General features: G+C 45.7%; 3 protein-coding genes across 5 annotated transcripts in view; 1 reads left to right on the top strand and 2 right to left on the bottom strand.

Moving 5' to 3' along the window:
• Positions 1–348: 348 nt before the first annotated feature.
• TMX2 (thioredoxin related transmembrane protein 2) lies at positions 349–9,461 on the bottom strand. Of its 2 annotated transcripts, XM_002922714.4 has the most exons (8): positions 9,181–9,369; positions 3,249–3,309; positions 2,892–3,005; positions 2,551–2,627; positions 2,207–2,313; positions 1,958–2,023; positions 1,736–1,865; positions 349–1,213 (listed from the first exon to the last, which is right to left on the bottom strand). In XM_002922714.4, the coding sequence occupies exons 1-8, from the start codon at positions 9,367–9,369 to the stop codon at positions 1,067–1,069; spliced, it is 891 nt and encodes a 296-aa protein (XP_002922760.1). In that variant the 3' UTR covers positions 349–1,066. The 2 variants fall into 2 exon arrangements, with proteins under 2 accessions (XP_002922760.1, XP_019658781.1); XM_019803222.2 differs by lacking the exon at positions 349–1,213 and having other exon boundaries at positions 1,773–1,865; positions 1,969–2,023; positions 9,181–9,461.
• Positions 9,462–9,750: 289 nt separating this feature from the next.
• On the top strand, positions 9,751–18,379 carry MED19 (mediator complex subunit 19). The gene is made up of 5 exons (XM_002922713.4): positions 9,751–10,021; positions 14,814–15,070; positions 15,231–15,327; positions 15,631–15,725; positions 15,918–18,379. The coding sequence occupies exons 1-5, from the start codon at positions 9,754–9,756 to the stop codon at positions 15,984–15,986; spliced, it is 786 nt and encodes a 261-aa protein (XP_002922759.2). The 5' UTR covers positions 9,751–9,753; the 3' UTR covers positions 15,987–18,379.
• Positions 17,563–26,293, bottom strand: part of ZDHHC5 (zinc finger DHHC-type palmitoyltransferase 5) — a 24,644-nt gene continuing 15,913 nt past the window's right edge. For both annotated transcript variants that reach the window (XM_034645124.1, XM_019803221.2), the window contains 9 exons: positions 25,247–25,404; positions 23,883–24,055; positions 23,632–23,734; positions 22,703–22,794; positions 22,134–22,266; positions 21,206–21,329; positions 20,670–20,779; positions 19,353–20,212; positions 17,563–18,910 (listed from right to left, as the gene is read on the bottom strand). In XM_034645124.1, the coding sequence (XP_034501015.1) occupies positions 18,745–18,910; positions 19,353–20,212; positions 20,670–20,779; positions 21,206–21,329; positions 22,134–22,266; positions 22,703–22,794; positions 23,632–23,734; positions 23,883–24,055; positions 25,247–25,404 (1,919 nt within the window). In that variant the 3' untranslated portion in view covers positions 17,563–18,744. The remainder of the gene's footprint in view (positions 18,911–19,352; positions 20,213–20,669; positions 20,780–21,205; positions 21,330–22,133; positions 22,267–22,702; positions 22,795–23,631; positions 23,735–23,882; positions 24,056–25,246; positions 25,405–26,293) is intronic.

Genomic DNA, 26,293 nt, shown 5'->3' with positions numbered 1-26,293 from the left:
GCGCGGACTAGGCAGCTCTGAAACAAGCCTGGCTTCCTAACAGGCGTTTCTGTAAGCCTCCGTCGGGGTCAATAGCGTGGACCACGACACACAAACCCCATCCCCGCCGCCACACCTGCTCCCTGGAAACGGCGGACCAATCCCAAACCAAACCCACAGCCTAACTCGGAGAGGTCAGAACTCCGGGATTGCGGTAACTAGCCTTCCCCGACTCTCCCTGATCCTGGGAACCAATGCTGGGCAGTTGGAGAAACTCAGCAGAAGGTACTCTGAAGTTGAGGAGGTAGGCATTTCCTCTGCACTGGCCAGGCTTTTCCAGTAGGCGAGCCACACACAAGGGCGCAAACAAAAGGCAATCCCCGTTGCTTTATTATGGAAAACCATCAACTGGGTGTTGGGAGTAGGTGGGAGAGTAAGTGAAACCCCATTCCTGCCCAAGGGCTTTCTCCCGGAGGCCCCATCACACAAAGGAATGTCTCAAACCTATCCCCTTCCTCCCAAACTCCAAAAAATAGGGGGATTATTCAATATTATCTTCAATGAGTACACTCAGTGGTTAACGGTGTCTCTTTGGGACCAGTGACAAAATTAGCCTTACACTTTTTAATGAAGGCCACAGACCAAGCCAGAAGTGCCTAAAGAAGCAAGGGTCCTTGAGGGAGAAACCCTAGCGCAGACTCCATATACAGGCATCTTCTGTTAGGCCGAATCTAATGTAAGCAGACTGTACAGGTCCACTAAGAGGGATGAAAACACAGCATGGTGGAGACATGTGAGTGGTGAACAGTAACTGATACACTGACTCAAGTTGGAGGGAAAGCATTATCTCAGCCATCGTAGATTTCTCCCTTTTTCCAGTGAAAGTTTGGCCACAGCAGTGGAGGCTGTCCTGGAGGGTGCCTGTCAGTTCCCCGGAAGCCTCTTTAAAATCAGAAGCAGCACCCTGCCCCACTCAGGGATAGCCAAAGGAGAAAACATAAATAAAAGGCCCAGGCCTCACACAAGGCTTATGGTTACAGGAGGGGCAGGGCCTCAAAGGTGAGGAAGCACTGACAAGGCAGGCATTCTATTTGTCCTTCTTGCTTTCCCCATCTGGCACTTCCGTGGGAGTTGAGGCCACAGGCTGCTCCTCAGGGATATTATCTCCAGCCTTTGATAGCTTCTTGGCCCGTTGATATAGTTCATTCAAGTTGAATTCTCGGATCACATTCTCCTGCACAAAAGAGGTACATACACACATCAGGGTTCTGGTTGGAGAGTTCTTACTGGGAAGTAAGAAGCATTTAGACATAGTCTAGGAAAGGAAGGAAGGAAAGGACAGAAACCTACTCTAAACTAACTCTCCTTTTTTGGGTACCTGGAAGAGTCAACTCTGTGACAATCACGGTGCCAAGAATTACAGCTACATTAATTAATGTCCTCTACAAAACCACCCTGTGACCCAAGTGTTACTCTCTCCAATTTACTGCTGAGGAGCCTCAGGCCTACAGACTATACTGATGAGGGCCTTTGAGACTGAATCTTAATAACTGTTCCCCTGTACTAGGAGTTCTGGCACATGGTAGAAGCACAACAAATTTGCTGAGTGAATTCACGAATGAAATATGGTAACTAGCCCACGCTCTCAAAACTAGTGGGCCAAGTGGCAGAGCCAGGAATCAAACCCAGGTTGGGCTCCAAAGCCCACCACTGTTCTACACCCTTCTCCAAACCACTTGCTCCCTCTTTCAGATACCTCAGAGAAGGTCCAAGAGACAGCTCGTCCTTTCTTGTCAATCTGTGGCCGCCGCATGACCTCCTTGCCACCTTGGAATAGGATCAGGGTAGGGAGCTGCTTGGTGAGGGGCGACGTGCTCACTTTGTACCTACAGGGCCCAGAAAGTATTCTGTAAATGCATCTGTCTACATCACTCCAAGTGATTTACTGCTCAGACCCTCTGTCCAGGCCCTTACATACCGCGTACTAACATCAGTGTAGCGTCCAACGTCCACCTTCCCAAAATTCAGCCCTGTACAGTTGTACCTAAGAAAAATATATTATTTAACACACTGAAAGAAGAGAATGGATCAAGGGAAGTGGAAATACAGATATTTGGAGAGAGGGGAAAACGCCTTTGGTTGCAATGTACAAAAATCAAGGCCAAAAACAATGCGAGGGAAAGTACAGCACGTCTGCTTCCATCATCCCTCCCTGTGCAGTACTCACTTGAGGGAGAGGTCGGCATAGATAGGAGCAAACGACTGGCAGTCATTAGACCAATTGGCAAAGAACTCCACAATCCAAGTGACCCTCTTGTCCCGCTCTAGCTCTTCCTGCCACACACAGGGAAGAAACAGTGAGCTGGATCACAGAGGCTCCCAGAAAGGTTCAGACCTGAGCATCTATTCCCCGCGCTGGTTTTCCCTCCCCCATCTCCCTAGCTCCAGTCATGAACCTCAGTGCCCTTGACTTCCATTCTGAAGCAGTTACTCCTCCTAGTGAGTTAAAAGCACAACTATAAAATCACCCACAAGGGACCCAAGAAACAGGGAGAGAGGAAGAGAACTCACATCAATGGTCTTATCATTGAAGTACTTGATGTACTCAGGGCCCATATACAGGGGAGGTTTGCACGTCATCAGGAACACTAAACACGGAAAAAAGATGTCAGGGGAAGCATATAAGGCCTGCAGCAGGGGTTTACTTTCAAACCAACTCAAAGATTTTAGGCACCAAAGAATACACTTTGTGGACATATGCAGACCACTGACACATTTCCTTCCTCTTAAAGTTACTGTGGATTCTTATCACCTGGGCCACATACATAATTAATTAGGTAGAAGATATGGAAGAAGGGTGTGGAGAGACCTGTCTGGGGTTGGGATTTGGTTTCCACCACCAGTCTCCTTACCTATGCAGAGTGTGATGTAAAGCAGGCCCATGCGAATATCCAGACGGAAGAAAAGGATTGCATTGGCCACTTTACTAAACATGAAGATGTTGCCTATATGTTGCTCCACAGTGACTGAAACACAAAGATGTCACAGGTCAGGCTGGGTGGCACACTCCTATATCCTGTTTGTCACTCTTCCTGTGGTGCTTTGAAATGGGAGAGGGGGAAGAGGATAAAAGTCCGAGATCAAATTCGGCCCCGGCATGGAAAGAGGGACTCATTCACCAAATAATGCCCTTCTCATGACCAGACTGCAAGCAGCTCCGGAGGGCGGGAGGCCTAAGCTCGAGAGACCGAGGAGCAGGCTGAACTTACTGGACCTGCGGTTCTTCATCATCACAATGGCACTGAGGAACATCAGGATCTCTACTTCTCTCTGGAACAGAATCAAAGGGACAAGAGTGCCATAAACACAGATGCTTTGAGTGGGTAAGGGAGCCAGATATAGACTAAAAAACAACAGAGATCCAACCTGGGAATGGTACCAGCAAAGAAGTAACTGGAGTCGGCGAAGATGTAGTGGGACAAACACCAGTCAGGCTCTACCCCAGCCACAAACTGGCTGGTGCCCTTCGGCAGATCACTTAACCTCTGAGCATTGGTTTCCTCGGAGAACAATATCTGTCTCAAGCTGTTACTGTGAGGAGTAAATGAGCTAACGCGTATGAAAGAATTGCATAAAGCCTAATACCATATAATACCGGAAGACAGTATTACCAACTCAAAATTAAACAAAATAAATAAAACTTTCCCAGGAAAACTTCCTCTGTAATATTCCATTAATACAACATTTGGCTATTCCATTTCTGGAGTTTTGTTTACATTAAATCATTCCTCGCCATCCAATATTCATAGTGATAAAACATGCACTTTTAAGAGGATTTGAGAGCTGAAGGGGGCCTCTCAGAGCTTTAGAAGGTCCTTCAGTACCTGGAGCTTCCAGTTCTTTCTTACTTTCTAGACTCTAAGGTCTGTGAGACAGACAATAACCATGACAAAGAAACAAGGTAACTTCAAAGAGTAAAGACTGCAATGCGTAACAAGGACCCTGTGAGAGAAAGCATGGGAAGGGGAGGCACTAGAGTCTAGACGGTCCGAGGCCTTCCAGACCTTTGTTTACAATACAGGAACCCAAATCACTATTTCACACAGAACCAATCAACTAAAATTTACACCTAGAAGTCAGGGACTTTAGGTCCTGGGTTTTTAGCATCAATCTCCAACAAAAAGTATTGACTGGCTTTAGCAATAGACATGTAAAGTGGGGGAAAGGGAATATGACAGACCTTACTAAATATACCTGAACAGAAAGCAGCACATTTTCACAAATGAAATTGGGTTAGAATTGGCACTTAACAAACGTGGAAGATGAACTTAAAAGAAAAAAAAAAGGATCTGTGGTCAAGCAGGAGACCAAATGTAGGAATGAAAAGACAGTGGGTCAAAGGCAAAGACTGGCTTCGTATACTCCCAGCCCCACTTGTTTCCTCCTGGGCATACTGCTGCTGGACTCGCAGTCCGCTTGCATCGAAGCAGCACTGTGCAACTAGCATTCCTGCATGGAATGGGAGTGGAAGCGATGTGCCATGTCTGTGCCGGGCAGTAAGCAAGCGCATGTCCTCGCATTCCAGCTTCCGGTACTCATCTGCTGGCTGGCTGATGATGGCACGACCTTAAGGCCATAGGGGGAAGCAGAATGAGCTTGGGTTCCAGACAAACGGTATGAAGCAGAGTCCCTTTGGTTATTCTGCCTGTTTGTTCCCTGTTTTTAACCCTTTTATTATAGAAAATTTCAAACATACATAAAAATAGGATACTAAAAGGTAGCAGAATGTGCCCCCCAAAATATGCTACTTTGGATTATTCTGCATAATAATTTTGAGCCTAAAAGCAATTAAGAAGTAGATACAAGAGGGGCGCCTGGGTGGCACAGCGGTTAAGCGTCTGCCTTCGGCTCAGGGCATGATCCCGGCGTTATGGGATCGAGCCCCACATCAGGCTCCTCCGCTATGAGGCTGCTTCTTCCTCTCCCACTCCCCCTGCTTGTGTTCCCTCTCTCGCTGGCTGTCTCTATCTCTGTCGAATAAATAAATAAAATCTTTAAGAAAAAAATAAAAAAAAATCTTTAAAAAAAAAAAAGTAGATATAAGAAAAGCTCCTTGCCCTCCATTTGTCTAAAAGCAAGACATAATTTTTTTTTTTAGATTTTATTTATTTATTTGAGAGAGAGAGCGCGCTTGCAAACGTGCACCTGGGCACAGGTGTGAGGAGGGGCAGAGGGGGAGGGAGAGGGAGAGAATCACAAGCAGACTCTGTGCTGAGCTCAGGGCCCCACTCGGAGCTCGATCTCACAACCCTGAGATTATGACCTGAGCCAAAACCAAGAGTCACAAGATTAACTGACTGAGCCACCCAGGTGCCCCGAAGCAGGACATAAATTTTTTAAAGTATTCCTCTAACCCTCTCTACCAGGAAGGACAAAAATTAATCAAGGGAGACAATTTTAGACCCTATCAGCCTGGAGACAGCACCAGAGGAAACTAACATAACAAACGAGACCCTTTATCTACCATGAGTTTACCTTCCCACAGTTTGCCGTCCTTGGACGCCTAAAACTTCTTTCCTTTGTCCAGTCATTTCTCCAAAAATGTATTGCTCTTTGTAAGGATGGATATATGCCAGAGTTCTAATCCACCTCTGAGTTAATTCATTTTCCCTGGGTCTCTCCCATGCATATATGAGGTATACATGTTAATAAACTTGTTTATCTTTTGTTTTTAATCTGTCTTTTATTACAGGGGTCTCAGGCAAGACCTCAGAAAGGTAGAGGAAAAATTAATTTTCTCCCCTACAATACTTTAATAAATCCCTACTACTCAGATTTAACAGTAACATTTTGCCAAAACAGTTCATCTATGCTACCCAGTTTTTTTGGAGAAACTTAAAGCAAATTCTAACTATATCATTTCACCTGCAAATACTCCAGTGTGTATCTCTTACAGATAAGGACTTTTTTTTTTTTAAGGGGGAGAGGGGCAGAGGGAGAGGGAGAGAGAGAATCTTACTCAAGCTCCACACCCAGCCCACGCTGGGCTCCATCTAAGGACCCTGAGATCATGACCTGAGCCAAAATCAAGAGTTGGATGCTTCACCGACTGAGCCACCCACATGCCCCAAGGCCTTTTTTTTTTTTTAAAGAAGTTCTCCCCCAGTTTTTTCAAAAGTTTATTTGTTTTAGTAATCTCTACTCCCAATGAGGGGCTCAAACTCACAACCCCAAGATAAAGAACTACATGCTCTTCCAACTGAGCCAGCCAGGCGCCCTGGGACTTTTTTGTTTTTAACAAACCAAAATACCATTATCACACTTAACCCAGTTAATAATTCCTTACTGTCATTTAATACTTGGTCCTTATTCAAATGATCCCCATAATTTCAAATCGTCTTTGTGCAGTTTTTTGTTCAAATCAGGAACAAGCAAGCCAGATACACACAGTGCACTTGGCTTGTGTGTTTCTTTGGTCTTCCTTTACCTCTAAAGAATATCTACTCTTCCTTTTTACTCCAGGCCACTTATCTGTTGAAGACATTGAGTCATGTGTACTCTCGACTTTCCCGCTTTCTGGATTTGGCTGCTTGCAAACTTATGGTATGTGTTCTTCTGATGATGATTTTCTATCTCCCATATTTCTTGTAAAGTGGCAATGAAATCTAGAGGCTTGAAGACAATGCTACACGCTCCCCGTTGTATCTCTTCAGAGGACACATCAACCTTTGATCTGATGGTTTTAGCATGATCATTGCCTAGGTTTATTATTTCATTAGGGGTTGCTAAATGTTTTTGTTGTATGGTTGTTTTTTTTAGTAAGCTCTATGCCCAACGTGGGGCTTGAGCTCATGACCTTGACAAAGGCTGCATGCTCCACTGACCAAGCCAACCAGGCACCTCTGCTAAATGATTTTTAAACTGTATCAATCCCTGGGACACCTGGGTGGTTCAGTTGGTTAAGCGTCTGCCTTTGGCTCAGGTCATGATCCCAGGGTCCTCAGATCAAGTCCCGTATCGGGCTCCTTCCTCAGTGGAGAGCCTGCTTCTCCCTCTGCTTGGGGCTTCCCCTGCTTATGTTCTCTCTAATAAATAAATAAAATATTTTAAAAAAATAGATCTTATCAATCCTTCTATATTTATTAGCTCAAATTTGCCTATTAAGAAATCAACATTCCCTTGTCAATTATTTGGTTACTCTGAAAGACAATACATACAGGAAATGCAAAAAGCTTCTTTCTTTTCATTTAGAAATAAACTTTTGGGGGCGCCTGGGTGACTCAGTCGGTTAAGCATCTGCCTTTGGCTCAGGTCATGATCCCAGGGTCCTGGAATCTAGCCCCACATCCCTACATCCGGCTTCCTGCTCAGCAGGGAGCCTGCTTCTCCCTCTCCTGCTTCCCCTGCTTGTGCTCTCTCTGTCAAATAAATAAAATCTTTAAAATAAATAAATAAACTTTTGTTATGTCACTGAAAATTCAAGGTTTACCTTTTATTTTATTTTTTATTTATTTACCTGTTATTGCTAACATTATTTACTTTAATATCCTAACTTCCCAGTCACTAAGGTAAATCAGTAAAACATGGATTTTCCAGGAAAACAAACACTGGTTATGAACTCTACGTAATTAATTAAAAAAAAATTCTATCAGAGAAATAGTAAAATACAAAAAATTCCAGTATTTTGCATATTATTAAACAAGAGTATACAGAGAAATTAGTTATATAAAAAAGGTCCCTACATGTATTAAAATCTTTACTACTACCCACTTACATCTTTGAGTCCCATTTTGGTTAAATCAGTATGGAATACAGTAGTCCTCCCTTGTCTGTGGTTTTAGTTACCTGTGGTCAACCACAGTCTGGTAACAGATCATCCTCCTTCTGACTTATCAACAGAAGGTCAACAGTAGCCTAATGCTATGTTACAATGTCTATGTCATTCACCTCACTTCATGTCACCTCACTTTATCATCTGATACCATCATCATCATCAGGATGAGTATAGTACGATATTTTAAAGGAGGGAGACAGAGAGACTGCATTGACGTAATTTTCATTACATTACGTTGTTATAATTGTCCTATTTTATTATTAGTTATTGTTGTTAATCTCTTACTGTACCTACCTAAATTGTAAACTAATTTATCCCAGGTATGTATCTATAGGACAAAACATCATATATAGAAGGTTTGGTACTATCCAGGATTTCAGCAACCACTGGGGGTCTTGCAATTAATATCCACCCCCCCCACCTGCCCCAGATAAGGGGGACCACTATAAAAGTAGGATCTTGGAGCTTATCAGGAATATTGTCTGGGAAAGGACAGAGGAAGTATGAAAGCGTTAACAAGGGATGGAGAATAAAAATAAGGGAGTGGGTTCTGGTAAAGGTCAAGACTCCCTTTAGGGGCTGGGAAAAAAGACAAAAACTCAGGTTGACCCTCCTCCCTCAGAACACAGCTGCGGCTGTACAGCATGAGAGCACAGAGCTTCAACTCATTTTTCTCCGTTCCTACTCAAGTCAGCAAGACTCTCAAGAGAGATTTCTTTACAGTTTTTTTTTTTGTTTTGTTTTGTTTTTACAATTTCTTTTCAACAGATCTGACACTTGTGTTCATTTTTGCATCCTCAGGATGCAGCCGAGTGCCTAGCAGACAGCGCACGCTCTGGAAATGTTAACTGAATTAAGAGACAGCTGATGGAGAGTGAAAGTAGTATGGCCAAAAGAGTGGTTTCAGGTCGCAGTCACTCACCATTTGACTAACTAGTGACTAGTTTGGCAACTCGCCTAACCACGCCGAGATCAACTTCCCCATTAATAAAACGGGAGTACTACTATGCCCTCCTTGTTTACCTCACTGGCTCCGCAAGAGGCTTTACATAATGGGGAGCCCTGTAAAATAGTGAACGTGTGTAGAGTTAGGGTACCGCTGTTGACCAGCATGAATGGTGAGATGGAAAGAACCCTGGACTCAAGAATCCTAAGAGCCAGGCTGTTGTGCAAGGTCACCGGCTGTTTTCCCATTTTAAGTAAGCACGAAGAGGTTTAGGCTCGATGATGGTCCAGGCCCTACATTCTAACAGTCTGTAAGTCCGCTACAGGCTCGGAACCTCAGGTATCCTCAAAAAGGTGAACCTTGGGGCTCCCGCATGCAAGCTCGGGGAGCAGGGGCAGTGAAGGTCGCGGGGTCCGCTCACCCAGTCAAAGTCACACGGGTTGCCGTCTTCGCGTTGCGTGGGGAGGCTGTTGCAGAGAGGGGGTAGCTTCCTCACGAGTAGGAATGCAACAGAAAGCAGGGCTGACAAAAGATAGTAAGGTCGGGCCAGCCATCGTGAAAGTCGTGGCACCGAATACACCAACGCAATTAAAGGTGCCAGGACCGCCATCTTTCAGGCCTTTGCGGCGCCCGCCCAGCTTCGGCGTCTGCAGCTCTGGCCCCGCCTCTCCCACCATTGAGACTTCCATGGGTCTAGTCTCGGATGCACCACCTCTGCGCCCGGAAGTAGATCTCTGATTGGACGCTGCAGAAAGGTAAGGAGATTTGACATCTTATTGGTCGATCTAGATGTCGCTTTCTCCAGTTAAGTCATTTTATTGGATATGCGACGGTGGCGCTTGGCCACTACAGAGAAGAATTTAGTAAATTCAGATAGCACTTCCTGAACGTTCTCATAAAGCGACGGAAGTAGTTGCCAGAAAAAGTAGGCGGAGCACCCAATGATAAGCGGCTCCTAGAGGAAGAGGGCGGGACATCGTGAAAAGATTGTCCAATGAAAACGACCGACGCCAGACACTGGGACCGCGCCGGGGCGGAGAAGACGATGGAGAATTTCTCGGCTCTGTTTGGAGCTCAGGCCGACCCACCACCACCCCCAACCGCACTCGGCTTCGGACCAGGAAAGCCTCCACCTCCGCCTCCCCCTCCTCCGGGCGGGGGCCCCGGCACGGCTCAGCCACCCACCGCGGCCACGGCCCCTCCGGGCGCCGACAAGTCGGCTGCTGGTTGTGGTCCCTTCTACCTTATGCGGGAACTTCCAGGTAAGTACTAGGCCTGGCCGAAGGCAGCCAATCAGATCATAGCGAGGAGGTGATGGGCGTGGCTCTCAGCCAGCCGGAGTAGGTGTGAGGTAGCCTAGGCAACGCGTGTTGGGACCTTAGACCTGAAAGTCGGAAGGGCTCTGAGGATTCACGACCAAAGGGATGACATGAATTTTTGGCCTGGATTGGGAAGGGGGAGAGAATGCATTTCCGTGACCATCTTTCACAGCATATTTGGCTCTGTCCCTGATACTGGTTTATGGTTCCCTAAAAATTATCCAGAGTTTGAGTTTGGAACTCGAGAGTCCTGATTTAACATCCCTGCAGACCTAAGGTTTTCCAAATCTGTCACAAACATGCTATTGGTTTGAGGCATATTGCCCTCCTTATAAGGGTCTCTGCTTTTCTTCACTGTAGGAAGGAGGGATTAGAATTGAACCAAAAAATTGTTTTGTTGAGCACCTACTATGTACCAAGCACTGTTCTAAATGCTTAAGATACAACTGTGAATAGGACTGACAAGATCTTTGCCTGTTTTGGAGTTCACGTGTCGGAGGAGGCGGCGCAGAGTACAGAGTACGCTAGATAACATCAGATAGCCGTTAGTGCTACAAGGAGAAAATGTGATGAAGAATTGAGGCAGAACTGCTTTAGCTAGAGTGATCAAAGAAGCCATCTCTGAATAGATAATATTTGAGCGTCATTGTGAAGAGCCAGTCTTGTGTGAGTGGGAGAGATAAGATGCAAGAAATGAGGTCAGAAGCCGTGGTGTGAGGGAAAAGCTTGGAATATCTGAGGGTCAGAAGACAGTTGGACTCCAGTGAAGTTTCAAGGGAAAGAGTGATAGGAGACAAAGGGGGGAGGAGTAGGCAGAGGCCTTTGTAAAGCTTTTAGATTTTAAGTTCAGGGGGAGCCATTTTATATATGTATGTATGTATGTATTTTTAGTAATCTCTGTACCGAAAGTGGGGCTCAAAGGCACCACCCAGGATCAAGGGTCTCAGCCTCTACTGACTGAGCCAGCCAGGCACCCCTCAGGGGGAGCCGTTTAAACACAGCAAAGTGACGTGATCTGATTTACTTATTTTTAATTATCCAAACAGCTACATTAAGAATGGAAAGTGGGGAAATCAGTTAGAAGTTACTTCGTAGTAGTCCAGGAAAGAGATGATGGTTTGGACTAGGCAGTAGCAGTGGAGGAGAGAAGTGAACTGATGCAGGATAAATAAATATCCAGTCATCTATTGAAGGGCAGAGTTTATAGGAATGAAGGATTGAATAAAGAAGTAGAGAGGAACTGAAAATACTTGTAAATTCTTGGATTGAACAGTTGGGTGATCGGTAGTGCTGAGACCAAGAAGGAACAAGTTTGAGGAGGTGGTAAATCAAGAGTCGTTTTGGACATGTTAAATCTCCAGGTTGCCTTTCAGTTCCTCCCAAGTCCCACTGCCACATCAGGAGTTGAGGGAAATAATAATGCGAGTTGGTACAGTGCTTTGAAGCTCATGGTGAAGTTATGTATGTAATAGAATTTGATACCAAGAACAGCCCCTTGAGGTGGGCATGTTAGAGTTGAATAAAACTGAAGCAGAGAAAGGTTGACTTTCCTTTGGTCAGTTAGTGGTTGAGGTCTACCAGCAGTTTTTCTAACTTTATTCTGATTGTACCTATTTATATCAAGCATTTGACAGATACTGAGTATCTATTTTGGGCAAATGCTGGTATGCAGGAAGGGCGGAATGTGGTGAGAAGGGGAAAGAATTAATAAGTCTAGCCCTTGCTTTTAAGGACTTTATTTTACTTAGGGATATAAAGTATGTGGTCTAAGGATAGCGACTGTATTTCTTGTTAAAGCTAAGATTACTTCGTGGTCTTGCCTCATATACAACTATTAAGAACTACATGATGGGGGCCCCTGGCTGGCTCAGTAGGTAGAGCACGCGACTCTTGATCTTGGGGTTGTGAGTTCCAGCCCCGCATTGGGGGTAGATGTGTAGTCTTTAAAAAAAAAAAAAAAAAAAAAGAACTACACGCTGGTTTTCAAAACTTGTTTCTTGTTATCCAAAATGACAGAAAGAGTTGTCACTTGAGCTAGACCTTTACAATTTCATATTGGTGAAGAATATTTGGAAGAATTGTCTTCTAATTACATCAGTTTTCCTAAAGCAAACTTCCTAAAGGGAAATGAGATGAGAAGTGTGTTTCTCAGGAGATAGTGGAGACTCATTTGGATAGGTTAGAAATGTGGCACAGGGGAGTAGTGGTTGATCAGGCCCCAAAGCTAAGTTACAGTAAGATGTGTTTTACTGTGAGTGCCAGAGGGATTTGAGCTTTTTCCTGAGGATGATAGGAAGCCATTCAGATTTTTGAACAGAGGAGTACTGCTTCCAAAAATATCCAGAGAATATGGGTGTCATGTATTGAAATAGAGAAGCCATGAGTGAGGTGGGGGAAGGTTTGGAGTTTTAAAAAATGAATCTGCATGGAATTGACTAAGAGGAAGTTGGAAATATAAGGCTAGTTTTTAGGAGGGGAGTTTTTAGGAGGCTGGGGAGATTTTTTTATTTTAATGATTTTTTATTATATTATGTTAGTCACCATAGTACATCCCCGGATTCCGATGTAAAGTTCGATGCTTCATTAGTTGCGTATAACACCCAGTGCACCATGCAATACGTGCCCTCCTTACTACCCATCACCGGTCTATCCCATTCCCCCACCCCCCTCGCCTCTGAGGCCCTCAGTTTGTTTCTCATAGTCCATAGTCTCTCATGTTTCATTCCCCCTTCTGATTACCCCCCCTTTCTTTTTTTTTTTTTTTAAAGATTTTATTTATTTATTTATGTGACAGAGATAGAGACAGCCAGCAAGAGAGGGAACACAAGCAGGGGGAGTGGGAGAGGAAGAAGCAGGCTCATAGCGGAGGAGCCTGATGTGGGGCTTGATCCCATAACGCCGGGATCATGCCCTGAGCCGAAGGCAGACGCTTAACCGCTGTGCCACCCAGGCACCCCCCTCTTTCTTTATCCCTTTCTTCCCCTACTGATCATCCTAGTCCTTATGCTCCATAAATGAGAGAAATCATATGATAATTGTCTTTCTCTGCTTGACTTATTTCACTTAGCATTATCTCCTCCAGTGCCGTCCATGTTGCAGCAAATGTTGAGAATTCGTTCTTTCTGATAGCTGAGTAATATTCCATTGTATATATGGACCACAGCTTCTTAATGCAGTCATCTGTTGAAGGGCATCTCGGCTCCTTCCACGATTTAGCTATTGTGGACAATGCTGCTATGAACATTGGGGTGCATATGGCCCTTCTCTTCACTACGTCTGTATCTTTGGGGTAAACACCCAGTAGTGCGATGGCTGGATCATAGGGTAAGGAGGCTGGGGAGATTTATAAATCATCTTCATAGAACTGATAGTCAAAACAGGAAGATGGATGGGACTCATAAAGTGTTCAGGAAAAGCAGGAGTGCCTTCTCACCCGAGCCTTGAGGATGACCCCTTGGAAGAGGACAGCTGACAGAGGGGGAAAAGCAGGATGCTAGAATGGTCGGAGGCATTGCCTAGTTAGGAGGCACTGTACTGTGGCACTGAGTGTTCTGCCATCAGAGTAGACCATGCTTCTGAAACATTTGGCACGAGAAGGAACAAAGGGAAGGATAGGGTAAGGCCTTGGGCTATGGAGGGAAAATACCTTGCTCACTTACCAGTTACTGAGCACTGAAGGTATGTACTCTGTTGGGCACCGGCGAAACATGTATGAACAAGAAAGACACTGTCTCAGCCCCCAAGGGACTCAGATCAGAACCTGGGTTTTTCCAAGTGAATGATTACACATAAGCCACTTTCGTCATCATTTGCATTCTTCGTGTTCATCGTAACTCTAGATGAAATTGTAGGCTAGCTAGCTCTACGCTTTGCCACTAGATCCTTTTTAGATTACTAACAAGCTTCCATTCTTTGAAAAAAAGTCAGTCGTGCGATATTTATACTGATAGTGTCTTGCATCTATAGAATACTTTATACTTCTCAATGTTTTCATTTGAACCTTGAAAAAAAATTAAGTGTGCTTAAGATAGCTGTTTCCCCACTGCAGAGGTAAGAGGAAACTGAGGCAGAGTACCACTAGGGTTAGACTTCTGGTTGCCCAGATGCTAATAGAACATTTCTTTCTTGAGGCAGACCATTATACTTGGCATTATGAGTAACAGAGACGGTGGTAACAAGTTAGTCAGCAGTAGCTAAAAAATCCTGTTTCTTATGTAAAGGTAATTAGTGTTTCTTGCTAGAAAAAAAAGAAAAAAAAAAAGTCAGACACTCAAGCCGTTGAGTCATATTTGGCTCTTACCTTGCTGGTCACCTGAGCTCTGAGGTAATATCCTGCCATGTCAGAGTGTGTAATTTCTCACTAGTATATATGGAAAGCACTCAGAACAGTGTTTAGCACAGAGTAAGCATCATGTAAGTGATGATTGTGGTTAGTGCAAGTTGGGGAGAGTGTCTCTTCCTTTGGGGTAGTTTCCATCTGCGCCCTCTTTGGATGCTTAAAGATTTTTCTCCTCGCTCCAATTTACCATTCTATGGTATATATTTTTAGTGCTTATTATATGTATTTAGTTTTGCCGTTTCTTACTTTAAAAAATAATTTTAAATCATTATAACTCTCACTTAAAAGATTCCTTATTTAGGCTAAAATATAGTCCTTCACTTTCCCTTTGGGTGACTTAAAAAAAGTTCTCTACTCTTGGGACTAATATGTTTTTGTTCTCCCTGTGTCCTCTAGGTAGCACCGAGCTGACAGGCAGCACCAATCTGATCACACACTACAACCTGGAACATTCCTATAATAAATTCTGTGGGAAGAAGGTGAAGGAGAAGCTAAGTAACTTCCTGCCTGACCTGCCAGGGATGATTGATCTGCCTGGTTCCCATGATAACAGCAGCCTCCGCTCCCTCATTGAGAAACCCCCTATTCTTGGTGGCTCTTTTAATCCTATCACAGGGACCATGCTGGCTGGCTTCCGCCTCCACACTGGCCCGGTGAGTCCCCTCTTGGGGAAGAAGGCAAATGGGGAGGCCTGGAAGGCGTGGAGGTGGTTTTTCTGTCCAAGTCTGTTCCTTCATAACTTATTGAGCAGAACAGATGGGAGCAGGGCATTTCCTCCCTCCACTCACCTGGACCTTCCTTTGGTTCCTCCAGTTACCAGAGCAGTGTCGTCTGATGCATATTCAGCCTCCCAAGAAGAAGAACAAGCACAAGCACAAACAGAGCCGCACCCAGGATCCTGTCCCCCCAGGTAAGAAGCGGTTCTGTTCAAAGCCAGAAAACCTGGGTCTGGTTGGACCTCCCCAGTTAAAAACCCGGCTAGGTTCCTTACAAAGCCCCAGACTCCCAGATTCTCCTGAAACAGGTGTAAAGGTAATTGGTGTTTCCTGCAAGTGGGTCTCCCGGGCGAGGAGAAAGCTGGAATGGTGCTTTAGCAGCGCCTCCCTATCCTTTCTGGCCTTTAGAAGAGCAGTTGCCCCTCACTAGGTCTTCCTGTGGTCTTCAGAGTTCTAGCAGTAGGGAAATTTTGATAGGCACATACTGTCTCCTACAGAAACCCCATCTGATTCGGATCACAAGAAGAAGAAAAAGAAAAAAGAGGAGGATCCTGAACGGAAAAGGAAGAAGAAAGAGAAGAAGAAAAAGAAGGTAGGGTCGGGACCTGGTGCTGCTGCAGCCCCGAGTCTCCCTGTCTCACCCTGTCCTCGATGGTCCTTTGCATCAGGGGGGACCCAAGATTGAAAATCCAGGACATGTTACAGTTTTTTCCTGCACAGCCCTGATCAAGGCCAAGATCACTTCCTAGTTGTTCTCTTACCCCTCCTTCCTTGTCTCCCCCAGAACCGACACAGTCCAGACCACCCAGGCGTGGGCAGCTCTCAGGCCAGCAGCAGCAGCAGCCTCCGCTAACAGGACTCTCCTGGAATGGCTTTCCTTGCTGTATTGAGCCTGCTGACAGAAGCTGCCTTCCAGGCTCAGACACTGCCGTGGGAGCATCCCCTGCAACCGGGACAGAAGCCAGCTCCCACTGTGCTGGGCTAAGATTAATGCATTATATGTGAGAAGGGCCATGCTTTTGTAAGGCTCAGCCCAGTTGCCTTTCTCACGGACAGCTCTTCCTCTCCCAGGAAGCTTTCTTTTCATCTCTTGTGCAATTGGTCTGATGGAGGACATTGTCTGATCTGTTAGGGTTTTTCTTTAAAAAAAAAAAAAAATTTGCATTTATCAAACTGGCTGAACTGTGGCTGCCTGTTAAGAGGTAAGTGCCTTTCTCTGAGAGTCAGGGTTTAAGCCAGGGCATTCAAAGATCTGAGGGGAATTTGGGGTCTTATGACATTATTAGCAGGCAGGGAGACCACCAAAATGAGATTGGGGAACATGGTGCACAGGTGAGGCAGAGCTTGCTAATACCTGTCCACAGGGGACACGTAACACTCTGCCCATCATGTTGAGAACCCAGCAGCTGGATGAGGCCCCACCAGAGGAGCGGACCCAGTGAAGGCTCATCTGTCTTCTAGGTCAGCTGTGCATTGAAACAGAACAGCCAACTGAAAAAGCACCCACAATCACCAGTGTATTTTAATAAGATCGATTCCTGGTGAAGCCTGTGATTTTTTTTTTTAATCTCTGGGAAGCAAAGGTAAATGCTTCGCTTGTATTTATAGGAATCCCTGACCTGCCTCATTCCTTAGTTAAGACAATGAATTAGGCTGATGTAAAAACATTTCTAAACTTCTAAGACAGCCACAAAAAGGCAGAATGTGAAAGAAATTCCTTCAGTCTTTACAGCAGGCCAGGTAACTGGAAATGTCCATGGGAAAACCCAAGCTATTGTAATCTGATTTTAAATAAACGTGACACAGAGCAGTTAAAATCTGTTGCTGTGAGCCAAGGTTATTACTAGATCAGTAGGTAGAAAACCATTCACTGAGCTACAGTTTTAATCCAGGATTCCACAGTGTCTGTGCTTAAGTCACGGACAGTGAAAATAATGGGTTCTGGCCAGGTTCTGGAGATTTAGCGTCTGAGGTGGCCTATTTAAAATCAGGGTGTAGCCTTTTTGCTTTGGAAACACAACAGAGACACAGTGAGCTATCATACTGAATGCCAGCCATAGCCAGGCAGCCTGCCTCTAACAGGCTTTCCTCCCCCGATCATCCACTGTCTCACCTCTCGGTACATCCAAAGAGCTTTACTGTCCAAAGACACATTTCTGTATTAAAGAACTGTGGCAGCCAAGAGTTCGTTCTCTAAGCCTTGAAACGACAAGGAGCTTAGGTGGTCCCAAAAGGTTTCTTCTAGGAATGTTTGAATTAAATCACCAAAATAAAAACAGGCCCTGTAAGTGTTTATTCCCACCACAGTCCTGCCTCAAGGTGGGCCAGGACCAGCGAAGCTGAGGAGGGTTTCTTTGCGACTTCCCACCAGAGATCGTTCACCCTGCCTTACTTAACGAGACAAAATAACACAAGTCAGGGGGAGCTGGTTAGATCAGGATTTCTTTTTATTCCTTGTTGGTTTAAAATGGCTAATCAGAATAAAAAATAAAAGGGCCTCTGTTTAGAGGCTGGGGTCTCCCCTATTTAGAGGTTAGAACCCAGGTACCCCCACTACCCAGCACCATACTGAGGTGGGCTGAGGGGTAACCCCCAAAGGACAATCGGAGGGGCCTAGGCCTGCCACTCCTTCTCTCTATCCCGTTTTTGGCATGTGATGAAAAATATTGCTTTTTGGATTCATCTCTCCCGGCCTTGGATTTAAAAATGTTAACCGTGTAAGTTGGGGGAAGGCTCTGAGGGGACTAAAGAAGCCCACCCTAATCCCTCTCCCCCAAGAAGGGGGAGGAGTGGATTATCCAATATTGTTTCTGGAGCTCAGCCAAGCTCTTTTCCTGATCTCCCCACCACCACCAAAGTCATGGGGCTATGACCCCTTTCCTGGGGAAACTAAGTGCCAATGAACCTAGAAAACTAACTCAACTCTCTCAAGTCCTTCCCTCCTCTGACCAAGACCCCAGACTCGCCTCTCTCAAGGTTTCTTTCCTGATCACTACCCACCAACAGTAGTAGGGGGGTGTGGTTTCCTTAGTTGGTAACTGGGACAAAAGAGAGGGAACCACTGGAAAAGGAAGACTTCGATGGATGTCCCCGCTTCTTTCCTGCTGGTCTGAGGAACGGGAAGAGTAAGATACCCCTCCTTCTACATATCCCTCCCTCATTTTTCCATCCCAGGATAGATATATAATTTCTTTGATATTTATAATATATATATATATATATATATATATATATGTACACACACACCTGGTAACGCAGAGAGGAAAAAAATAGAATCCGTAACAATAATAAAAAAAATTATTTCTGGTTTAAAAATGATCTGGTTCCCTCCAGGGTGAGCAATTGCACAAATGTCCACTGAGTCTGGTCCAGGGGGTTAAAGAAGGGAAGGTCTTAGAAGGTGAAGGGGGTTGCTACCCCAGTCTCAGGGCCCCGACTCTCCAACTCCCCAACCCCACTGCATTTTATAAAACGCTCCTCATCCTCTTGGAATCGGTGGTTTAAAAAAATGTCCATGCAGGGGAGGGGAGCCCCTTGAGGAAAGGAAGGTGGCCACCTGGGGCCCTTTGGTGTAGGCGCAGAGGCGTGGGGGGAAGGGAGGTGCCGAAGGCTCACACGGATATCTCATAGGTGGTACCACCCACCCCTGACACCTTCTTGACCCCGCCCCTTGTGGGGCTGCTGAGAGGCGGCTGGCCGGGGCCAGGGGAGGCAGAGCCTATACTTTTGGGCTGCCCATTGGATTTGCTGTAGGCCGTCTTGAGCTGTACTTCATCTCTAGGAAGAGAAAAAGAGATGGGTGTCAGGAAGTGGGACACAAAACACAGAAAAGGGAGACTGTTTTAAAAGTTATGAGAACAAACTGACACTTTTCTACATATATACTTTCTTACCCAAACGTTCCCACCTGTTTTATTGCCCTGCTTAAAACAAACCTGATGCCTTATTACCCCTCTTGATTCCTTCGCTCCAACAGCAGCCATCTTAAATACTTACCCTCAGGCAAATACATTTTGGAAAGACCAGATTAAGAAACAAGTATTAATCGTTAGGGTCTGAACAGGAATAGCCCATGAAGGCAGGGAGAGAGTGAGTGAAACGAGCTACCTACAAGCAGGCACCTCTGAGTCCACTCGCACACAAGTGAAGCCATGATACCTTCTGTAGGACCCTAACGCTAATTTTAAGTCCACTGCCGTCAGGATGGATTTATACTTACTTGGGTGTCAATAATGGCTGCAAGGCTACTTCCTCTGCCTCAGAGACACCAGCTGGGGCTTTTTGGCTGCTGTAAGACATAGATCGGCCCAGGTATGGGGCCGTTGGGCCTGGTTCAGGGGACCCTAGTCCCCGGCCCCTTAGCCCATCAGGCTTGCCAAAACGGGGGGCAGCTGGGCGTCCCAGTGGAGTCTTGACCAAGGGTGATCTCTTCGAATCATCTGAGGAGGAACTAGTACGAGGGGCATGGCCTGAGCCCGGCGTTGACTGAATGCCTGAGTCCCCCAAGCCTGGTTCTTCCTCGCGGCCTGGGAGTGGGGGTGACTGGCGTAGCAGCTTCTCTCGTTCCTGGAGGGAGGCCACAATATGGCGCGACAGATTGTCGTACCGGACTGGTGAGGGCTCTCGGTGTGTTGGGCCGGTTGGCACCAAACGTGGGTGCCTCTCGGCTTCCCGTTGCTGGGCCAGCCGGGCTGACAGGAAGGGAGAGGTGTAGCCTAAAGGTGGGTCTGGCTCAGGCCCTGCCTGCACTGACTCGAAATCAGGGCTGTCTGAAGGAGTGAGCAGGCTGTCATAAGATAGGCTCCCATTCCGTGTCTGGTTGGCCAGGCTCTTATAGGAGGTGGAGGTTGTGCCCTCTGAACGAATGGACTGCAGCTGACCCAGCTCAAAGCCAGTGCCCTGGGCCGACTTGAGGCTGGAGGAGCGTGAGCCACTGGAGAGTGGATCGAAGTGAAAGCTTTTGCCAAAGGTGGGAGAACGGAAGCTCTCTGGCTCCAAGCTGGGCTCCGAGCGGTAGCTGGGATGGCGGCTGCTCTCTGCAATTGAGGTTGGCTCCTTCAAGCTGTCCCCACGACTCAACTGAGGGAGAAAATAAAGCACGTTCTTAGTGTTCCTCCTCTTGTGACCGATGCTAGGCCCCAGAGCCCAAGCAGTCATGTCCCGCCAATATGCTTAGAACCTTTTACGTGCATTCTCTTGTTCAACACCTAAAGTAAACCAGTGAGTTGGAACAAATAATATCTCATTTTAAGATGCAAAAAATGAGGCTTAAAGAGGTTAAATAACTCGCCTATGATGGGTTTTGAACTCAGATATATGATGCTGTGATCAGTGCTTTCACGTAGTATGCTACGTTGCCCCCTCTCTCATGAAGGACACACTGTCAAGGAGATTCAGTCCCATTAGTGCCAACAATTAGTAAAATGTCTTTGGTTTTTCTCCTTCCCTTTGCCTCTCTTCCTTCCCTTCTCCAATATTCTTTTTCCCAGAGCAGCTGACATCATCACAGCCCTCCTTCTTACAGAGCACTCAGTACCTTGGCGCTGGAGGAATGAGGCATGGCGGCTGACGTGCTGCTGCTGCTGTAGCCCGGCCGGTACTTGTACATGGTCGGTGTGGGAGGGCTGTCCTTGCCCAAGAGGCTATCTGCAGGAAAAAAGGCCCAGGGATAGACACCACTTTACAAGCTGTCCTTAACTTGGCCAGTGTTTCCATAAAGGGAAAACAAGGTAGCAATGGATATACCAGCAACAGAAAAGTCCCAGGAACGTGAGTCAGCTGCAGTCAAGTCTACAGACTCATACCGGCCCAGAACTCAGAGCGAGAGAATGCACCAAACGTCTAGGATGTTCTCTGGTCTATCTGGATGCTGAGAGTTCCCTCCTCACAAAAGTCCGATTCACTGCCACTAGCTACGTGGAATCCCCTTTCTCCTCTCCTAGCTGTCTGAAGTGGCTCGACACCCACCTGTTAGGTGTTTTCAGCCACAGTGTGAGTATTACCTCCCAGGCCTTGCCTGCCTGTCTTCTCCACAGCAGGTAGTAACCTTCTCGCTCCTGCCACTGCTCTTACCCTCATTAGTAGCCAGGCTGAGGTGTGTTCGGAGCCCCGTGTAACGGCTCAGGTCCGGCTTAGGAGGGGGTGGGGGTTCAGCATCTGCAGACTGGCTCTCTGTTATCTCCAAGCTTCCCTTAGACTGGATAAATGAGAGAAAATCAGATTTGGAGAATTGGGTGTAAGGACAACTCAAAGTATTAAACTGGTATTAGGGGCGCCTGGGTGGCACAGCGGTTAAGCATCTGCCTTCAGCTCAGGGCATGATCCCGGCGTTCTGGGATCGAGCCCCACATCAGGCTCCTCCGCTGGGAGCCTGCTTCTTCCTCTCCCACTTCCCCTGCTTGTGTTCCCTCTCTCGCTGGCTGTCTCTATCTCTGTCAAATAAATAAAATCTTTAAAAGAAAAAATTAAACTGGTATTAGAGGGGTGCTGGGGCATCAATTACATATTTCTAAACTGGGACTAGAAGACAAGGGACAAGAGCCATTCTGGGGATGACAATGAATAAAGAAAAATTTTCAACAAGGGCTTAATTCTGTCACTTGTGTTCATTTCCTCAACTATCTGTTGAGCTCCTACCACCTGCAAGCTGCCACATTAAGTCCATGAAAACATGGAAATGAAAGGACTCAACTTCTACTGTCAGTGGACTTACAATCTAATGGGAAAAAAAGAGGATATGCACTTAAGTAATTAAAAAAAAATTTTTTTTTCTCTTTAAGTAACTCTACACTCAACATAGGGCTCCAACTCATGATCCCCAGGTCGAGTCACATGCTCTACCAGCTCAGACGGCCAGGCGCCCCTGTACTTAAGTAATTTTTAACACAAGTTATCAGAAATTGAGAAATACTGTAAGGGCAATGGCAACTGAAAGCAAGTTTCCATCTTTTTGCCCAGAAAGTCCCCCAAGTTACCTACTTTACTTCCCTAAATTCCTCACCTTGCTTCTCCTCAGCTCTCCCTGGATGCCATTGTCCATGATCTTCACAGTTATCTGCCCATCTGACACTTCTGGTCGAAGGAAGGGAGGTCTGATGACAATCGTCTTCTCTTTCTTTGGTCTTCCCAAATACCTAAGTGTCAAGAGTGAGAGGGCTTTCATTCATTCATTCTAAAATATCTAGGGGTTGCCTATCTTGTATAAAACATTTTTACAAATACAAAAACAGTCTGACCAAGACAGCAAAAAGCTCAGCATTGAACTGATTTCTTAGATTCCATGAAGAACTGCACCAAGACTAGGCCTCTGGGCAGATACTTAGTTCAAGCCACCCTGGAGTAAATCTCACCCTCAACTCTCAAAGGAGAGTAACCATAATACCTGAAGAATATCAACTGAATTCAGGGGGTCCACTAAAGGATGCCATGGCTCTCCCTTGCAGGCACTTCCCAGACTGAGAGAACCCTCCCTAAACGCCAGTCTCTCACCCAACCTCCCCTATACTAGAATAAGCCCAAAGACAAACGATCTGACCAAAAGTGAACACTAGACCAAAGGGGTGGGTGTACCTGGGTGCTGGGGAACTGCAGAGCACACGGCTGACATTGTTACAGCAGCCATTGGTGAAGGGGTTCACACCTCCTCGGAATTTACCCGTAACCTAGAAAAAGGAAAAACGGGCCCTATCAGTTAGATGATGGACCTTGACCTCCAAAGGCCAAAACATAAATCCACAACCAATTATTGTGCACCCACTACTTGGGAGATACAAAAATGAGTAAAACACAACCCTACCATCAAGAAGCTTATAATCATAATGGTTAAGAATGGGAACTCCAGAATCAGGGCCTTGAATCCTAAGGCTACCTCATGGTAGCTATCTGACCCCACACATCAGTGTTCTTATGTGAAATGGGGATTCCCAGCTCCCTCAGTATTGAAAACTCAGATAATACACACAAAAGGAAGCAGGTAAGGCCAGCTTATTATAAGCACGAGAATAAGCGGTTCCCTTTAAGCGGCAGTATGAGTTTCCTGAGGGCTGGCCTACAAGCTTGGAGCTCACATTGTCCAGTATACAGTGAGCATTCTGCAAATGTCTGTTAACTAAAAAATGGTTCTGGGGCGCCTGGGTGGCTCAGTCGGTGAAGCGTCTGCCTTCGTCCCAGATCATGGTCCTGGGGTCCTGGGATCGAGCCCTGCGTCGGGCTCCCTGCTCAGTGGGGAGCCTGCTTATCCCTCTCCCTCTGCCTGCCGCTCCCCCCTGCTTGTATGCTCACTCACTCTCACTCTCACTCTCTGTCAAATAAATCTTAAAAAAAAAAAAGAAAGAAAGAAATGGTTCTGCTCTCGTGCTTTCATGAGGAGCATGGACACTTCATCATAAAAAGTATTCATCTGGCATCCATCCGTGGAAGCACTCCACTACACTCTCAGTAGAGGGCGAAGATTCGCATGCCCAGCTCTACAGGGGGTCTCCCATCATGTCTCCCCGTACCTGTTCATTGGTTGTGCGTCCCCTAGCCACCAGCACCACATGAAATCCCGTGAGGCCAGCTACAGGGATGAAGAATAAGCCAGCCACACACATCACTGCCATTCTAAAGCAAAGAATCAAGGAGAACAGAGCAGCACGATCTCACTGTCCCCAGCCCCTACAAGAGCCACCTTCCCCTTGACCTTTGCTACCACAGTGCTCCACTTGCCGCCTCCTCCCCGCTCCCAAGCCCGCAACCCACAGAAGGATACGTGACAGCCGTGCGGACCCCTGAGAGTTCCTCCATGTGGTAGAGGACATAAAGGAGGCCAAAGCCAAACACACCCATGATGTGCGCTGTCAGGGAGAGGAGGAAAAGGAAGAAATAGCGGTAGTTCCGGCGACCGATACAGTTGTTCACCCAGGGGCAGTGATGGTCAAACTCCTAGGGACAAAAAGAGAAACACTGAGAAGCATCCTTGGACCACAGCCCTAGATCACTTCTGTCAAGAAATGGACCAAATGTCAGAACCGAAGCGCTGCTTTCAGTAACAGGTGATCGTGTTCGCCATGTAGTTGCGAAATTAACGAGCTCAGGCACTTTATCTTCTCTATCAATCTCTAAGGAAGACCTTCCAGAGGCTGATCGAAGGCCAAGGCCCCCCTCTCAGAGTTTATCCAATGTGACCAAGGAACTCCGAAAGGGATGAGTATCAGAGGCTTTGCCTCTTACCAAGATTCATGATAAAAAGAGGCCTGGAAGGAAAATCTGGCCGGCAACTGCTTATAGCTAAGTAAAAACTGATTAGGAAAAAAAAAGGGTTAAAATAAAAGATAGGGGATGCAGAAGGACAAGCAGGAAGAAAAGCTGTAAGATCGGAATGCAACACACAGCACGATGTAGCAGATCCAAGAGATAACACAAAGCCAGGACAAATAATCAAAAAGATGAGTCAGGAAGGCTAATATATATACACATAAGAGTAAGTGTTTGATGTTTACAGCTGTTATATAAAATCAAAATAAAATTTTTAAATTAAGTTTTAAATTTTAATTCCAGGATATTTAACATACAGTATTATATTAGTTTCAGGTATACAATACAGTGATTCAACAATTCCATATACCACTTATAAGTGTAAGTGTACTCTTTAATCCCCCCCATCACCTATTTCACCCAACCCCCACCCTCCTCCCCTCTGGTCACCATCAGTTTGTTCTCTATAGTTAAGAGTCTGTTTCTTGATTTGTGTGTGTCTCTGTCTCTCTTTTTCCCTTTGCTCATTTGTTTTGTTTCTTAAATTCCACATATGAATGAAATCATATGGTATCTGTGTTTCTCTCATTGACTTATTTCACTTAGCATATACTCTCTAGTTCCATCCAGGTCACAGCAAATGGCAAGATTTCCTTCTTTTTTTTTGGCTGAATAACATTCCACTGTGTATATACACCACTTCTTTATCCATTCATCTAATGGATAACATTTCTGACAGAGCCAGAGTAGAGCCAGACAGTGAGCCAGGCCTACACTGCACCCAAGACCCAGAATGCAGAGGATTCAGTTCTTATTCAATGGCTAGGAAGAAGAGAACTTAGATGAGGCCTACAGGCCTACCCCCGTCAGGGTTCTTACCTCCACACAATTGTCACAGACACTACAGTGGGAACACCGAGGAGGACGGTAGAAGCGGCAGGTGGCGCACCACTTCATGCGCACCTGGATGCCCTTAATCTCCACGGTTTTGTAAAGGGGCGCGCGGAAGTCATCTTCCTTGTCTTCATCCTCCTCAGCTGCAGAGAGGAAAAACCAATTAAAAAACAACGATGCCAGCACTGTACTAGGCATGAGGGATGCACCGATATTTAAAATATGGCCTCTGCCTTTGAGAAATTCAGTCTACTGGGGAAGAGAGAACAGGAACTAATAACTAATACTGTGAAATCAGCCCTATATACAACAATACCGGAAGACACTGGAAATGAGGTTCAAGAGAACATGACTCAGAGGTAGCTCTGATATGGGTATGCGGACACTTGGTTTACATACTATGAATCTATTTGTAAAGAAATAACTTACATATCAAAGCACATATGTAATGAGTTTGCATAACAGTTCAATGTCTACAAGTACATGAAAACTATAGCAATCCAAGACCCTTTTTTGATGCACAAACCCCTTCTCCAAAAGATCTTCCCCAACTCTACTAACTCCCTATATAGTTCAGTACTGTTTGCTGGCTCAAGACATTCTCCTTACCTGAATGCCTTTTCAATTTCAATTATCAGAAACTCATAATCCTACTTCAAAACTTAAAGGGCCCTATTTGCCTTCTCATCTACAGTATGCAATTTTTATTTTTTATTATTAATCTATAAAAAAAATACATGCGGGAAGGAAAAATTAAATAAATGAAGGAGATTAAAAATTAAGTTTCCAACTTTCATTGACTGGGGAAATGCTTTAAAATATAAATAGGTGAAAAAAATGCAAGATAAAGAACTGTACAAACAAAAAGATCCCATTTTGAAAACAGAAAAAAAAAATACACACATATGGGCACCTGGGTGGCTCAGTCAGTTAAGCATCCTACTCCTGATTTCAGCTCAGATCATGATTTCAAGTCCTGAGATGGAGCCCTGTGTAGGCCTCCGTGCTCAGCAGGGAGTCTGCTTGAGATTC

Source organism: Ailuropoda melanoleuca, chromosome 16 (genome assembly GCF_002007445.2).
Source record: "Ailuropoda melanoleuca isolate Jingjing chromosome 16, ASM200744v2, whole genome shotgun sequence".
NCBI lineage: Eukaryota > Metazoa > Chordata > Mammalia > Carnivora > Ursidae > Ailuropoda > Ailuropoda melanoleuca.
The sequence above is the reverse complement of the archived record's forward strand: the minus strand, read 5'-3'. Positions and strand labels throughout refer to the sequence as shown.